Here is a 17343-nt window from a genome sequence, read left to right as displayed (position 1 = left end):
GTGGATGGATGTGTGGGGGGTGGATGGATGGATGGTTGAATGAATGAGCGAATGGATGGATGGATAGATGGATGGTTGAATGAATGGATGGATGGTTGAATGAATGAGCGAATGGATGGATGGATAGATGGATGGTTGAATGAATGGATGGATGGTTGAATGAATGGATGGACGGTTGAATAAATGGATGGATGGATGGATGAGTGGATGGATGGATGGATGGGTGGATGACTGGATGAAAGGATGAATTGATGGGCAGATTGGTGGATGGGTGAATGGATGGATGGATGGTTGAATAAATGAGTGGATGAATGGGTGAGTGGGGAGATGGAGGGATGGATGGATGGGTGGGTATGTGGATGAATGGGTAGATGAGTAGATAAATGGATGGTTGAATGGGTGAATAGGTAGGTGGATGGGTGGGTAGAGATGGATGGGTGGATAGGTGGATGGGTACATGAATGGATGGATGGGTGAATGGGTGAGTGGATAGATAAATGGGTAAGTGGATGAATGGACAGGTCAGTGGATAGATGGATGGTTGAATGAATGAGTGGATGAATGGGTGAGTGGATGGATGGATAGATGGATGGATGAATGGACAAATGGATGGATGGGTGGATGAGTGGATGGACAGACGAATTGATAGGTGAGCGGACTGATGGGTGGGTGGATGGATGAGTGGACAGATGAATGGGTAAGTGGGTAGGTGGGTAGGTAGATGGATGGATGAATGACTGGATGGATGGATTTATGAATGAGTGGGTGGGTAAGTAGATAAATTGATGGGTGAGTGGATGGATAGACTGATGGATGTGTGGGTGCTGGTTAGCTGACTTTGGACTCCAAAAGCACTAACCGAGGAGAATGGAGACTCCCAGGACTGGGTGAACCCCAACCTTCTCGGGCTCACATTTACTATCTTCCCACCTGGCAGAAGAAAACATTTCCTGACCATCTTCACAAAACCCCCCAAAATACTTATCACTGAAGGGTTGACTCTTCTTGCCAGGGAGTCAAGAGGGACTTTGCTATCCTGATTTCTCACAGGCAACAGGTGGTCACATGCAGAGACTACAGTCAACAGGCCTCAGGCAGAACAAACTGTGCACTGGCCATCCTTGAGACAACAGAGCCAGCCCTCCCATGAGGGCTTCCCTGACCCTGATCCCTCCGCCCAGCCCTGCCTGGCAACTCCTGGAGGCTGGCTCATCCATATCCCTTCTCTTGCAGGCTCTCCAGTAATAGTATTGGTGATGGAGGTTCCAAGGCCCTGGCCGAGGCCCTGAAGGTGAACCAGGGCCTGGAGAGCCTGGAGTGAGTCCACCTGACCCCTACCAGGGTGACGAGTCCCCCTGCATTCTCTTTCCAGTAGATGGTGGGCTGGCAGTCCTGAAATATGGCTGTCCCCCAGGGCCATTTCCCTGCCAACATCAACCCTGGGTACACACTGCCCTCAGTGCCCCCTGCCCCACTAGCTCCATTTCCCTAGACGGTGGGGGCTGGGGTGGAGTCTGGAGTGTTTGGAATGATGAGCTCCAAGTGTCCTTGAGAAGCCAGCAAGGGTGACTAGAGAGGGAGTCAGCTGTAGCAGCTTTGGTGGGGGCAGGAGAGCTCAGCGCTGCACCTACACTTGGGGAGCCTGCTGCACCACTCCCTGTGGGGGCTGCAGACCCAACACACCCTGCTCTGAGGCTGTCTGGGGCCACCCACATCAAGGCAGGGTCTAAATTTGGGGGTTTGTTGTGCTAAACCCACCTGCCCTCCCCTGGCAGGGGCTAGGTGAGGGGATGGGCAAGGAAAGAGAGATGAGGAGAGGAGCAGTGTGGCTGCCACTGTCCCTGGAGCCCCCAACTCCCTGTTGAACCCAGTGCCTGCTGTCCCAGACTGGACAGGGCAGCTCCCTCTGGGTCCTGCGACAGCCACACCCAGGGTGCCTCCTTCTCTGTCCGCAGTCTGCAGAGCAATTCCATCAGTGACGCAGGAGTGGCAGCACTGATGGGGGCCCTCTGCACCAACCAGACCCTCCTCAGCCTCAGGTAAGTCCCGGCCACCCTCTCCAAACATGGCGTTTCTTTGACCGGGCACCTGTCTGCAGGGACTTGGCACTGGGAAGCCTGTCTCAGGGATATCTATTGCTGGGGAAGCCTTCCTGGCAGCCTGGCCCTCTTCCTGATCTCTTGGGGTGCAGGGGACAGCTGCTGCCCGCAGTGGCCCATTCTGCTGCTCCCTTCCCAGATGCACGCTGAGCCACCTGTCCCCTCGCACCTCTGGGGCCCTGTCATCCTATCCTCTCCCTGTACTGTGGATGGTCTTAAAGCGGGGGCGCCTGGCTGGCCCAGCACTGGCTTGCTGGCATCGGCTCCTTCACACCTCAGCCCAGGCTGTGCAGAACCCTAGGTCCCCTGCCTACAGTTTCTTGGGCTTCCAGAAGCCTAAACACCTGGGCTTGGCTCTGCCAGATGCCTCATCTGCCCGGTCAGAAGCTCAGGTCTTCCCTTTTTTTTCAGCCTTCGAGAAAACTCCATCAGTCCCGAGGGAGGCCAGGCCATCGCTCATGCCCTCTGCACCAATAGCACCCTGAAGAACCTGGAGTACGTGGTGGGGGCCTGTGACTCCACAGGCTGTTCATGCCATGACCACACCCACACTGAGCCTGGGCTGACGGGCACCCTCGCTGCATCACAGGGTTGGAGAAGGCGCTGACTGGGGAGGGTGCAGCCAGGCTACCTGGCATCGGGTGGCAAGTCCCCCACTCTCATAGTGTAAATTGCATGAGGGTGAGGCTGGTATGACACCATCTGCCTTACCTGGTGGGGATGGATGAGGATGTGATCATGCCGTTGGGCAGCGTATCCCCAGGAAGCTCCCCCACGTCCTGGCTGTGTGACCTGGCATTGAGCCCTGGAATCCCTGGTGACCAAGGACCACAGGCTTCACAGCCAGCCCCGCTCACTTGCTCCTGTTCCCTTTCTCCTAGCCTGACAGCCAACCTCCTCCACGACCAGGGTGCCCAGGCCATCGCAGTGGCAGTGAGAGAAAACCGCACCCTCACCTCCCTTCAGTGAGTCTGCAGCTCTCCACCCTGCCCTGTCCCCCTTCTGCAGAGCTGCCGGGCTCCACCCAAACCAATGATGTACAGGTCAAGCCTGGTTTGGGGACACCCCTTGCAAAGGTCTCAGGGGCTGCCCAGGCTAGACTGCTGCCAGCAGACTGTGCCCCATCCTGTGCTCTCCTGACCCACAGACAGACATGTGTTAAGAGGTGGTCACAGGGTTGCAGGAATTCTCCTGCCACATCCTGCAGGGATTCCACCCCCTGCCATCAGAGCCTCCTTGGCTCTGCCCCAGGGCCACATAGTCACATAGTCACATAGTCACATGTGTCTGTGTCTGCCCAGCCTGCAGTGGAATTTCATCCAGGCCGGCGCTGCCCAGGCCCTGGGACAAGCACTACAGCTCAACAGGAGCCTCACCAGCTTAGAGTAAGTTGGCCTGCCCAGGGGCTGCAGGGCGGGGGCTGTCGGGGACAGGTGAACCTGCTGGTACCCACCAGGGAGAGGCTCAATACAGTGACCCTTGGCACAAAGCTTCATCTTCCCTAAGGCCAGCGGGCACATTTCAGTCCTTGTCTGCCTTTTAAATGTATTGGCCGGGTGCGTTGGCTCACGTCTGTAATCCCAGCACTTTGAGAGGCTGAGGCATGTGGATCATCTGAGGTGTCGGGAGTTTAAGGCAAGCCTGGCCAACATGGGGAAACCCCATCTCTACTATAAATACAAAAATTAGCCGGGCATGGTGGCACATGCCTGTAATCCCAGCTACTTGGGAGGCTGAGGCAGGAGAATTGCTTGAATTTAGGAGGCACAGGTTGCAGTGAGCGGAGATCACGTCACTGCACTGCAGCCTGGGCGGCAGAGCAAGACTCTGTCTCAAAATATATATATACACACACATATATGTACACATATATATACACACATATATATACATATGACGGCTTTATTGAGATATAATCTTCACACCAGAAGATCTGCCCACTTAGTATACAGTTCACTGGTTTCTAGTGTATTCAGTGATGCAACCATCACAATCAATTTTACAACATTTCCATCACCCCAAAACGAACCCATCCCCGTTAGCACTCACTACCCATTCTCCCTTTCCCCCAACCCTGGCAACCACTAATCTACTGTCTCCATGATCTTCCTACCCTGGACACTGCATATAAATGGAATTGTGCGACACATGGCCAAAAATGGAATCATACGACACATGGCCTTTTGCGGCTGGCGTCTTTCATTTGGTGTCAGATTTTCAAGGTTCATCCACATTGTAGCCAGTCTCAGTACATAGTTCCTTTGTAAGGCTGAATGATATCCATTGTATGAGTACACAGGTTTTATTTCTCCATTCATCAGCTGATGGACATTGGGTTGTTTCTACTTGGCTGTTAGGAACGGCGCTGCTGTGGACCTTTGTGCACAGTTTCTGTGTGGACGTGAGCTTTCCTTCTCCTGGGTGGATATACCTGGGAGTGGAGTCGCTGGGGCGTGAGGGAACTCTAGGTTTAACCCTTGGAGCCTCATTGGTCTTTCTCCTTGACCATTTCTTCTCCTTCAGCTTCCAGGATGTCCCCTCTAGCTGGGCCTTGTCCTCTTTTCTTCTGTTTGGCTCTTCAGTGCAGGGCTCCTCAGGGATCTGTCCCATGTCATCTTCCCTTGCCTGGCATCTCTTTTCCTGGAGCTCTTGTTTCCCTGGGCTCCAGTGATCTTTAAAGTCCTAACGACTCCCATGTGCATGTCCCAGGCCTCTCACCTGCACCCCAGACCGGCACGTCCACACTCCCTCTGCACCTCCCCTCAGGGTCTTGCTGGGGTGCGGGGTCCCTGCATTCTCTCTCCCAAAAACCTGCTTCTTGGTTCCCCATCATGTGAATGGAACCAACTGTGCAAGCTAGAAACAAGGACTTCACTCTCACCTCCCACTTCCTTTTCTATAATTTTTATTTTACTTTATTTTTGAGATGGAGTCTCTCTGTTACCCAGGCTGGAGTGCAGAGGCATGATCTCAGCTCACTGCAACCTCTGCCTCCCGGGTCCAAGCGATTCTCCTGCCTTAGCCTCCCGAGTAGCTGGGACTACAGGTGTCCAACACCACGCCTGGTGTTTTTTGTTTTTTGTTTTTTTTTTTAATAGAGATGGGGTTTCACTATGTTGGTCAGGCTGGTCTCGAACTCCTGACCTTTAAGTGATCCTTCCACCTTGGCCTCCCAAAGTGCTGGGATTACAGGCGTGAACCACCACATCCACACTATTTTTTAAAATAATATTTACAATTTTTTAAAAGAGATGGGGCCTATGTTGCCCAGGCTGGTCTCGAAATCCTGGGCTCAAGCGATCCTCCCACCTTGGCCTCCCAAAGTCCTAGGATTACAGGTGTGAGCCACTGTGCCTGCCCACCTCCTGCTTCCTATTCACTGTCAAGTCCTGTTGGGTCAGTCCCCTCTGTGTCCCTGCCACCCACTCAATTCCCTTTGCGTCCACAGCCCCCACCCAGGCCATCGGCACCACTCATCTCCATCCCTGTGGCAGCCTCCACCTCAGTCCATCCTCTCACACTGCTGGCTAGAGACCTTTCCAAAGCAACTCTGTTCCATCTTGGGTGCCATCCTTGAATGGCTGCTCAGGGCCTGCAGAGTAAAGTACACACAGCCCCTCAGGGTGGCTTCTGGGGCCCCTAAAATCTGCTTCCTTTGTCCCTCCCTGGACTCATTTCTCACTTCCCCAGGAACTCAATTCGTTTGGGTTCCTTAGCTGAGCCAGGCACACTCCCCACTTTGAGTTTGGGTTTTGACTTGTTTCTTCTGGGGAGCCTTCTACGGACACCCTGGGGCGGGAGACGCTGCTTGCTTTTCCCTGCAGCCTGCACTTGGCCTGTTGTACCTGCTCATTTAATCACGTCTTCCCACCTGAGCTTCGAGAAGGGGACTCACGTCCACTGCCTTATACAAGCCCTAGCACATGAGACGCACTGAAATGTTGTCTTTTTTATTTTATTTTAATTTTTTGAGACGGAGTCTAACTCTGTCGCCCAGGCTGGAGTGCAGTGACACGATCTTGGCTCACTGCAACCTCTGCCTCCTGGATTCAAGTGATTCTCCTGCCTCAGCTTCCCCAGTAGCTGGGACTACAGATGCCCTCCACCATTCCCGGCTAATTTGTGTATTTTTAGTAGAGACGGGGTTCCACCATGTTGGCCAGGCTGATCTCGAACTCCTGACCTCAAGTGATCCACCCATATCAGCCTCCCAAAGTGCTGGGATTAAAGGCGGGAGCCACTGTGCCCGGCCACACTCAAATGTCTGTTAAAATAATGAACGCAAACAGCTCTTAGCCTTGAATGTATTAATGTGCACCTGAGTTAAACTCAGTCACTTATTGCACCAGGGCCTGCTAGTTCTCTCCAATTTAGAAGGGGAAAAAATGACACAAAACCCTAATAAGCAAGAATGGCCAAGGAGGTTGGGCATGGTGGCTCCTGCCTGTAATGCCAGCAATTTGGGATGCCAAGGTGGGAAGACTGCTTGAGCCCAGGAGTTCAGGACCAGCCTGGGCAACATAGTGAGACCCTATCTCCACAGAAGAATAAAAATATTAGCCAGGCATGGTGGCATGTGCCTGTAGTTCCAGTCTCTATTTAAGTATTTTAGTCTCCTCGGGAGGCTGAGGTGGGAGGATCGCTTGAGCCTGGGAGGTTGAGGCTGCAGTGAGCTGTGATCTCACCACTGCATTCCAGCCGGGGTGGCAGAGTGAGACCCTGTCTCAAGAGAAAACAAGACAAACAAGAATGGCTCAGGGATTGAGGCTTTCAGTTCATTTTCTGGTTGGCTGTGAAAAGCAACCCTTTTTGGGTCCCAAGCCCCTACTGACAAGTCACTCTATGTGTCCCATTTCCTGCTTGCCTCTGGCGGTTCAGACTCATGCAGGCCCCCAGACCCTTCTGTGTGCTTAGTATGAGGCAGCGGGCTGCAGGGCCTGTAGAGGAAGGGCAGTTATCCCCAGGCAAACCCTGGGAGTCTATGTCTATGGTGTGTGTAGTCAGTTAAACCTGGCAGGTCCAAGCGTGGCAGGGCCTTGCTAGAATGCTCCGTGTGCCCCATGCACCCAAAGAGGTCACACTCTGTGTCCAGTTTACAGGAGAACGCTATCGGGGATGACGGAGCGTGTGCGGTGGCCCATGCGCTGAAGGTCAACACAGCCCTCACTGCTCTCTAGTAAGTCCTAGATGTGCGCAGCAGTCAGGAAACCGGCCCCTCCACCATCCTTTCATGTTTTTTTTTTTTTTTTTTTTGTCTCGAGACAAGACTCTTGCCCTGCCACCCAGGCTGGAGTATAGTGGCGCAATCTCAGCTAACTGTAACCTCCGCCTCGTGGGTTCAAGTGATTCTCGAGCCTCAGCCTCCCAAGCAGTTGGGATTACAGGCGTGCGCCACCACACCCAGCCTAATTTTTGTATTATCAGTAGACGGAGTTTCACCATGTTGGCCAGGCTGGTCTTAAAATCCTGACTTCAGGTGATCTGCCCACCTCAGCCTCCCAAAGTGCTGGGATTACAGGTGTGCGCCAACACACCTGACCTAGACGTTATTTTTGTTTACAAGTCAAAGAAGGTGTATTTGATTTTCCTAGTATTATTATAGGAAATATTACATTAGCAACTGGGGGCTCAAACACCTAGATAGTAGTAATGAGGAGGTGCAAGGAGCGTTCTCCCCGAGCCCTTCCAGGGATAGCCTGTATTTCTCGTATCCTTAGCATCCAGATTTCTGTCTTAGGCAACAGTGTAGATAGGAGATGGAGTGCCTAGACATAGCGCTGGCCAACCATTCTCAGTGCTGTTTCTCTACTTTCCACCCTGAATCAAGGGGTGGTGAAAGGGAATGGAGTGTGTAGAGGGAGGTGGGCCCAGCTGGCCCATATTGACAGCACCCTCCCCACCCCAGTCTCCAGGTGGCCTCCATTGGTGCTCCGGGTGCTCAGGTGCTAGGGGAAGCCTTGGCTGTGAACAGAACCTTGGAGATTCTTGAGTAAGTATTCCAGTCTCCAGCTATGGTCTTCAGCCCCCCCAAAAAACAATGAATCCTTAATGAATAGATATGGGGACAAAGTTTACAGGTAACTCACAAATCATCCTAGTGATCTTCATTTCGGCACAAGTGTACCAGCTTCCCAGCCCCACTTCATGCCTTTTCCTGGGAGTCACTATCATTTGCCCTCCTCTCCAGGTTGGCCTTGCCAGGCTGAACACGTCTAGAGGCCCGGTTTATGGGTCCCGGGGTGGCTGATCTTGTTCTCTGGGCAGATCCAAAGTCCTGGGATGAGGCTACAGCTCTGAGGCTCAGGCATGTCCTCAGAATTCCTGCCCTTGCTGGGGGCACTGCGGACCTGCCCGGATGGAGGGCTGCCTCTCTTATCTCAGCCTTGCTTTTCTGTTTGGAGTGGAAGAGGAGGAAGGCTCCAACAACCCACCTGGCTGGGCCAGCCATGCCCCTTCCTGTGTGCCCTGCTTCCCACAGCCAGCTCTGCCCTGCTGCCCTGGAGTGAGGAAGACAGAGCCCTGCTCTCCTGTGACTGCTGAAGTCCTTGTTTCCTCTACCAAGTAGCCCCAAGCCCACCTGCAGAGGTCAGGATCACCTCTCATCCTGTACCCATGCCTTAGGCTTCCTGTCTTTCCCCACAGCTTAAGAGGAAATGCCATCGGGGTGTCTGGAGCCAAAGCCCTGGCAAATGCTCTGAAGGTAAACTCAAGTCTCCGGAGACTCAAGTAAGTGGCTGGAGGGCCTTACCTGCATCCTGGAGCAGCAGAGTTCTCTGCTGTGTCCTCCTCGACAGGATAAAATGCTCCTGATTTCCTCTGTAGCTACTTCCTCCTGAATATAATCAGACTTATTATAGTCCACATTCCACTGTAGCTGGGTTTGTTGAGTCTGCTTAGCTTCAGTCAGAAGTCACTCGCATCTGCGTTTATGGTCTTATATCCTCCATCGCACTTGGATGGGACAATCTGGCCACTTGTAGACACCTGTCTCCAGGGTCAACTCCCACCTGGCGTTGCCATGGCACTTGTCGATACATCTGCCTGGGTTACTGCCCCCAGACAATGCAGTGTTGCTTCCCCGGATGTTTCCTTCTGCCCTGATGGCTCACCGTGTGTCTCCATCTCTTCTCCACTTAGTCTTCAAGAGAATTCCCTGGGGATGGGCGGGGCGATATGTGTTGCCACGGCACTGTCTGGAAACCACAGGCTCCAGCATATCAAGTGAGTGCACCTGCCCTTCCTGCTTGCCCTTAGAACTGCTTCCAGGTCACGCATTGCCTTTTGCTCAGTTCTGAGAGCCAGCTGACCCCCAGACCCCTCAGCAGCCCTACAGGGAAACCTGGTCTAAGGGGGGCTACCCTGAGCCTTGTCCATGTAGCGAGGGGATCCTAGAAGCACAAAGGCTTTGCATGGGGTCCTGCATTTTCTATCTTATGACCTGCTCTACTAAAGAGAACCTGTAGGCTTCAAGCCCTGCCTTAACCGTTGTCTTCTAGCCTCCAAGGAAACCACATTGGGGACTCCGGGGCCAGGATGATCTCAGAGGCCATCAAGACAAATGCTCCCACGTGCACTGTTGAAATGTGAGCAAAAGGAGTTCCTGGTGGATGGAGCAGGAGGATGGGCAGAGACTCAGCTGGAAGCTTTTGAAAAGAAAGGCCGACTTCTGGGGACCTGCTGGGAGCTGGGAACGCTGCTCACTCAGCACGAGAGTGGGGCTCTGCACGGAGAAAGGAGAGGTGCTGCCAGAGGAGGTCGTGAGCTCCCTTCCTGGTGCAGGAGTGGTTCACGCAGGGGGCGACGGGTACTCTGCTATGGCACAGAGGAGGGAGGGGGCCACCACCAAGGGACTAGGGGACAAAGGCCTGAAGCTCAGCAGTGTAGGAGGCTGGTTCCAGCTTATTTACACCCTGAATACTTCATATGCCCCCTACCTTTAAAAATGTTTATTACTGCCCCGTTCCACTCACCTGGTTAAAAATCATCCCATGCTCTGAGATAAGCTGCCATCTCAAGCTCGTGAGGAGCATCCATGTGGCAGGGGCGACAGAGGGGACCCTTATTTTTTCAAGAAGAAAGTTTTAGGGTATCATCCTTACAGACATGAAAAAACTATAGGAAAATTGTGAAGATAAATGAGTTTTAATTCTAGCATTCTGGAAACAGAGACAATAGAGTTCTCCAAGGAGTCTGCCTTTTTTTGTTTGTTTGTTTTTGAGATGGAGTCTTGCTCTTGTCACCCAGGCTGAAGTGCAGTGGTGCAATTCGGCTCCCTGCAACCTCTGCCTCCCAGGTTCATGTGATTCTCCTGCCTCAGCCTCCCCAGTAGCTGGGATTACAGGCACCTGCCACCATGCCCAGCTAATTTTTGTATTTTTAATAGAGACGGGGTTTCACCATGTTGGCCAGGCTGGTCTCGAACTCCTGACTTCAGGTGATCAGCCTGGGCCTCCCAAAGTGCTGGGATTACAGGCGTGAGTCACCGCACCTGGCCCCATTTTTTATTTATTACAAAATCAAAGACGTGGGTGATACCTGGCACATGTTATCTGGAGTCTGGCACACTGGTTATCAATAGCACATTCAATGTATTCAGTGATGTCATTCTTTCTTTCTTTTTTTTTTTTTGAGACAGAATCTGTCACCCAGGCTGGAGTACAGTGGCGTGATTTGGCTCACTGCAGTCTCTACCTCTTGGGTTCCAGTGATTCTCCTGCCTCAGCCTCCCAAGTAGTTGGGTCTACAGGCACACACCACCACAGCCAGCTAATTTTTATATTTTTAGTAGAGATGGGGTTTCACCATGTTGATCAGGCTAGTCTCAAACTCCTGACCTCAAGTGATCTGCCCGCCTCAGCCTCCCAAAGTGCTGGGATTACAGGTGTGAGCCACTACACTTCCTTATTAGGCTTCCAAAGCCACTGCTGTGGCCACAGCTTCCATGGAGACAGGCAAGCTGAGCCTCTATGTGGCACCAATTCCTGCAGCTGTTTGTGTTGGAGGGAAAAAAATCCAAATGGACATCACAGCTCTCATCAACTAAATAACCACAGAAAGTATTTATTAAGACTATAAAGCAATGATCACTTCTGAATTTGAAAGGAATCGCTATTTGAAATGTTTCTTCAAAAGTGAGCATCTGGACAGGATGCTGACATGGATGCTAAGGCCATGTCTTGGGAAGATGATATCCTTGCAGTCTCAAAACAGCACCCCACAAAGGTGATATCCTAATTTACAAAGGGAAAAAGGTACCTTTAATCTGAAATCTGGCAAATGCAGCCTCAACAGAAGTGACAGAATTAAACATCGCCAATAATGAGACACGTGGACATCACATGCCCCCAGTCTGATGCAGCACGGAGTCGTCTGATGTATTCTTGTCAAAAACTGTTTGCCTGATTCTAATCATTGAAGGAACAATTAGAAAAAAATCCAAATTGACAAATATTCTGCAGAATAAATGGCCTGAACTCATAAAAAACATCAATGTCATGAAAAATGCAAAACGTTGCAGATAGTGTGAAATTGAAGATTACAGAGATATAACTTAATGCAAGATCTTTGACTGGATCCTAGACTGGAGGAAAAAGTCTGTTACAAAGAACAATTGGATCACTTGTAGTAGCTGGGAAATAAAACAAAACAAAACATTATTTGTAAAAGGGGGGAAATCTGAACATGGGTCTTGCAGTATTTATGACGGTTTTTGCTGGGCATAGACTTCTAGATTGACAGCTGTTTTAGTACTTTTAAGGTGATGCTCTGTCTGCCGGTTTGCATTGTTTCTGTCTGAGTTAAGAGCTTAGCAGAACAGAGTTGCAGTAGCCAAACGCTGGAGAAAGCTGGGCCCTACAGAAACCTAACACTGAAGAAACCTCAGGAGCCAAAGTGGTGGAGAAAACAAACAGTCCTCCCTCTCTCCCTTTTCAAATAATGTTCATACATCTTCAAGCTGTCTGAAATGGTTAAAGAGTTCAGTCTGTCATCAGGGACACACCAGAGCCAGCTAGCCCACACAGACCCCATCAGAGCAAAACAGACAAGACAATTTAATTCATATCCACACAGAAAGGACTTCTAGGTAGGAGGTATACCCTTTAGCTCCCTTCCAATTAAAGGAGTCCTCAATTCTAGCACCTGAGAGTCCCCTGGGTCTAACAGCTGTGATATTTATGTTGTGTGTTGCTTACCTAAATGAATACAATTTCCTTCCAGACATGTGACACTGATATTAAAGTGCTAATGAGAGGGATCTGTTTCTTCTTGTCCAAGCTAAAAGAGAAACAGTCGTTCAGATTTCCCATCAGAAGTCCGAGGACTTTGTTCTTGATAACTACTACCAATAAAAATTGAGTATTTGAAAAATTCCTTTGTATTTTCCATCAATACGCATTTTTTAAAGCATTTGAGGAAGTCTTCTAATTATATAGTAAAAAATTATCAGCAATGGCCTGCTAGTTTTTTTTTTTTTTTTTGAGACGGAGTCTCGCTCTGTCGCCCAGGCTGGAGTGCAGTGGCCGGATCTCATCTCACTGCAAGCTCCGCCTCCCGGGTTTACGCCATTCTCCTGCCTCAGCCTCCCGAGTAGCTGGGACTACAGGCGCCCGCCGCCTCGCCCGGCTAGTTTTTTGTATTTTTAGTAGAGACGGGGTTTCACCATGTTAGCCAGGATGGTCTCGATCTCCTGACCTTGTGATCCGCCCGTCTCGGCCTCCCAAAGTGCTGGGATTACAGGCTTGAGCCACCGCGCCCGGCCGGCCTGCTAGTTTTTTATTGACCTAATCACAACCATCCTCCTTAGGTCCTGAGGTCTGCTCTACTGCTTGGCCAAAACCAAATGGTGCCAGGTCATAAAGCACTTGCACATGTGACTCCTGGATCCATTCTACAATGGGTCACCACTTTAGTAATGACCCACTACAATGGGTCATACTTTAGTAAAAATGATAGAGTACAAACAGCTTGTTGTTGACAGAAACTTCCTTGCTCAAGCAAGGCAGTGCTATACATGGTGAGACTTTGCACAAAGTCAGTTAACTAACAGATGATCTAGAAGCAGGTGACACAATGAAATACCCTTTGGAGCTGTTGCCTATGTCTGTGGATGGGCTCTTTGTAGCTAGGTTAGGCTTCTGTGTTAAAGTGCATTGGAAGAAAGCATAACATAATGAAAACAGAACTCTATTTGTATGTTTTTTCAAAACAGAAGTCAAGTCACATTCAGGCAAACCAAATCCGTAACATCCAAAAGGTGCAGTGACTCTTCTGCGTCTTGGAACCACGGCGTCTGAGGTGGCTGGCATGGCTCCAACACGCTGGCTTCCCTGTCAGCAGATCGTTTACAATATGGTGCATTTCAAATTACTGGTGAATTCACTGAATGCTGGCCTTTTTTTTTTTTTTTTTTTTTTAAAGGGGTAATCTTATACATAAAATTTATGAAAAGAAAGAGAAAAAAGCAAAAATGACAGAAATAATTGTCGAAAGTTCCTAAAATTTATGTGTATCTTTTCATACTTGTGAACTCCTGAATAAGTATTTATATCTGACAGGTACAAATAAAATAATTATGCTTTTAAGTAAAACCTATTTAATAATATGAAATATGGTGTTAAAAACATTTATTAAAGGTAACTTCAGAAGTCTTCTGACTTTTTAATTGTAAAAATAAGTGAAAACTGTTTTGTGCTTTTCTTTTTAATTTACTGTATGCTTTTTTTTTTTTTTTTTGAGATGGAGTCTCACTCTGTTGCCCAGGCTGGAGTGCAACGGTGTGATCTTGGCTCACTGCAACCTCCACCTCCTAGGTTCAAGTGATTCTCCTGCCTCAGCCTCCCCAGTAGCTGGGGTTACAGGCATGTGCTACCACGCCTGGCTGATTTTTGTATTTTTAGTAGAGATGGGGTTTCGCCACGTTGGTCAGGCTGGTCTCAAACCCCTAACCTCAGGTGGTGATTCACTCGTCTTGGCCTCTCAAAGTGCTAGGATTACAGGCGCTGGCCTACTGTATGCTTTTTACAAGCAGTGTGCTTTTATTTTTTTTTTTTTTTGAGACGGAGTCTTGCTCAGTCGCCCAGGCTGGAGTGCAGTGGCATGATCTCGGCTCACTGCAAGCTCCGCCTCCCGGGTTCACACCATTCGCCTGCCTCAGCCTCCCGAGTAGCTGGGACTACAGGTGCCCGCCGCCAAGCCCAGCTAACTTTTTGTATTTTTAGTAGAGACGAGGTTTCACCATGTTAGCCAGGACGGTCTCCATCTCCTGACCTCACGATCCGCCTGCCTCGGCCTCCCAAAGTGCTGGGATTACAGGCGTGAGCCACCGTGCCCGGCCTTCTTTTTCCTTTTTTTTAAGATAGGGTCTCACTCTGTCACCCAGGCTGGAGTGCAGTGGCACAATCACAGCTCAGTGCAGCCTCGACCTCCTGGTCTCAAGTGATTCTCCTGCCTCAGCCTCCTGAATAGCTGGGACCACAGGCATGCCCCTCCACATCCGGCTAATTTTTAAATTTTTTGTAGAGATGGAGTCTCACTTAGTTGTCCAGGCTAGTCTAAAACTCCTGGGCTCAAGTGATCCTCCCACCTTGGCCTCCTGAGTAGCTGGGCCCACAGGCGCTTGCCACCATGTCCAGCTAAGTACTTTTCATATTAAAAAAAAAAAGAAGAAGAAAAAAGAAAAAAATCCAACTCCACTTCTAATTTCACAACAGAAAAAATCTTCTAGTGCTACTACTCTACCTAACTCAATCCTGTGTTGTTGTTTTTTTAAGTCAGAAACATGAATCTGTACCAACACCTTTTTCTTAATAGGCTCCTTCCCCTACAGAAACACTGAGGTAGCGAGCTGCAGGAAACCTATCTGTCCCTGTGTTGTACACTATATCTTTCCACACTTTAGACAAAACAAAGCTCCTTTAGAGAAACTCGGGCTGGAGGGAAGGAGAGTGTCCCGGCTGTCATTGCCATGGGAGTCTGGAGTCTCCAAGAGGGCAGCTCAGGTCACCAGAGTTTCCAAATTTAGTACCAGCCGTGGAAACATGAAGGTGGCTGTAATCCAAGGTGAACTTGACTCCCAGAGGAATGTCAGCTTTGGAGAGAAAATGGAGGATTCCTCATCTGGAGCCTGTCTCTATCGCCTGATTTTCAAGGAAACCCAGTTTTCATTTAACTTTAGCTAAGCTTCTTTCAGAAAATTGTAGTAATTAAAATACATTTAATGTCTGGTATTGTGAACATGCAGAAGAAAGAAAGATGACAAAATGAAATAAGGGCTAGAATTAAAAGCCGAAGCACAGGAAATGTTCTCAACTGTGCAAGTGATTAACAGCCAGATGTCCCCCTATGATTCCGAACATGAGTCCCCAGTGCCAAGTTCTAGCCTCAACTCTGCTGGACTCTCGGAGAAAATGTATAGTAAAAAAGCAGCCAAGACTTGTGTGGCGTCAGCTCTTATTTCTCCTTGAGATTTTGTCCCGTGGATGTGAATCACTAAGAACACATGCATTCCTCAAGTTTTAGGAGATAAATAAGGTGAAAAAAAAATCTTAGGGATTTGTTTCAATTCTTATTTAAGCTTCATGGAATGCAAACATAGGAGGCTGAAGCAGAAATAAGTATTGCTTCAGTAATCATGAGTCCAGCCAGCTTAGTGAACAAAACAGGTGTTACCTTCCTAACCTTCTAAGTTCCCATTTACCTACAAGTCTGAGGGTTTTAATCTGCCAGGGTCCCTTGGCAAGAGGGTCAGAAGTCATTGTCACTCTCATCCAGGGGTTCAGGTTTCCGGACCCTTCGATTGGGCTTGGTTGGTGAGAGAGAAATGCTCTCATCTTCCAAATCATCATCCTCATCATCATCATCATCTTCCATGTCGATTTCACTCTCCTCCGAGTCCTCCTATAGGAAAAAAATGGCAGATGTAACAGGGGGTTCCACCTCATTCCTGACATCTTGTCCTAAGATTCTCTGCCTCCCTTTCTATAGCACCATCCCTGCGTGAAGGAAGAGGCCGGCAGAGTGGCAGGCAGGCTGTGGGAGGGCATATGGATGGGACCGAGGCGATGTACTGCTGGCTGGAATTTATCATCCAACCAGAATCCTCCAAACTCCAGGTGCATCTGAGTGTGGTGCTGCAGGGGCTGGCTTTCCCACAGTGTCTCAGAAGCACTCTGGATCTGCATTGAGGGCCAATGGACCCAGAGACTCTCCCTACCAATGGCAAGAAGGACAGGGGCTTGGAGACAGGGAAGGGAGGCCTATTTTGGCTTTTTGCAGATTGTGGATAAAAAGCAACACAGGCATGGGTATAAGGAGTGAAGTGAATCCCAGCTACTCAGAAGGCTGAGGCAAGAGAACTGCTTGAACCTGGGAGACGGAGGTGCAGTGAGCCGAGATTGTACCACTGCACTCCAGAGCAAGACTCCGTCTCAAAAAAAAAAAAAAAAAGAAAGGGAGCAAAGTGAAAGACACACCTTCTCCCTCCTCATCAGATCCAGGGCAACAACTCAGCCCAGCTTTAAAACGGCAAGTCCTGCGTCCCATGTAAACCAGGATGGCTGGTCGTTCTATCTAGATCATTCCCATCGGTGCACACAAATGCTGTAATTTCCTTCTTGGAAAAAAACCCAAACGTAATCCCATTTTCCTCTCCAGCTGCTCTGCCCTGTCTCTCTCCCCTCACACAGAGCTCCTGAGCGAGTCGTTGAACTCACTGGCTGCACCTCTGCCCCTCACGAATGCTTCAGTTCCCCCGGACTCTCACCCACTGACCCCAGCACTGCTCCTATCAAGATGGAAACATGCAATGGATTAGGATTGATTCTCAGGCCTCATTCTGCTTGGACTGTGGAATCACCCCTTCATCCTTTAAACCCACCTTCTCCATCCCCCAGGGCCCCTTCTCTAGTCCAGATCCCCCTCCCTCACTGCTGATGCCCCCCAGCCTCCCCTGCCTGCCCCTTCCTCCCTGACCTCTGCAGGGCAGGTGCACGCAGGACCTTGGGTCACCTCTCTTCTCGTTCTACTTGCTCGCCCTAGGCAGTCACATCCATCCTTGTGGCTTAGGTATCAACCAAATAAGAGTGGCTCCCAAAATTCAGTATCTAGCCCAGACCTGGCTCTTGAACTCCAGACTTAAATTCCACCTGACTACTCAACCCTAGCATGTGGCTGTCACACTCAGAATGTCCAAAACCAAACTTTCGATCTGCCCTCCAAGCCCCTTTGTCAAGTCGGCCCCATCTCA

General features: G+C 50.0%; 2 protein-coding genes across 12 annotated transcripts in view; one reads left to right on the top strand and one right to left on the bottom strand.

The window, feature by feature from the left end:
* The window catches only part of LOC105467860 (NLR family CARD domain containing 3), a 38587-nt gene extending 27860 nt beyond the window's left edge, over nt 1-10727 (top strand). For all 5 annotated transcript variants that reach the window (XM_011717640.3, XM_024788505.2, XM_011717638.3 and 2 more), the window contains 10 exons: nt 1234-1317; nt 1956-2039; nt 2511-2594; nt 2981-3064; nt 3401-3484; nt 7192-7275; nt 8005-8088; nt 8742-8825; nt 9237-9320; nt 9596-10727. In XM_011717640.3, coding sequence (XP_011715942.2) covers nt 1234-1317; nt 1956-2039; nt 2511-2594; nt 2981-3064; nt 3401-3484; nt 7192-7275; nt 8005-8088; nt 8742-8825; nt 9237-9320; nt 9596-9686 — 847 coding nt within the window. In that variant the 3' untranslated portion in view covers nt 9687-10727. The remainder of the gene's footprint in view (nt 1-1233; nt 1318-1955; nt 2040-2510; nt 2595-2980; nt 3065-3400; nt 3485-7191; nt 7276-8004; nt 8089-8741; nt 8826-9236; nt 9321-9595) is intronic.
* Nucleotides 10728-13282: 2555 nt separating this feature from the next.
* Nucleotides 13283-17343, bottom strand: part of LOC105467861 (clusterin associated protein 1) — a 42721-nt gene continuing 38660 nt past the window's right edge. For 6 of the 7 annotated variants that reach the window (XM_011717641.3, XM_011717642.3, XM_011717643.2 and 3 more), the window contains one exon: nt 13283-15995. In XM_011717641.3, the coding sequence (XP_011715943.1) occupies nt 15843-15995 (153 nt within the window). In that variant the 3' untranslated portion in view covers nt 13283-15842. The remainder of the gene's footprint in view (nt 15996-17343) is intronic. The other variant, XM_071084008.1, reaches the window with a different exon arrangement.

Source organism: Macaca nemestrina, chromosome 18 (genome assembly GCF_043159975.1).
Source record: "Macaca nemestrina isolate mMacNem1 chromosome 18, mMacNem.hap1, whole genome shotgun sequence".
NCBI lineage: Eukaryota > Metazoa > Chordata > Mammalia > Primates > Cercopithecidae > Macaca > Macaca nemestrina.
Note: the sequence above shows the minus strand (reverse complement) of the source record. Positions and strands in the feature narration are given on the sequence as shown.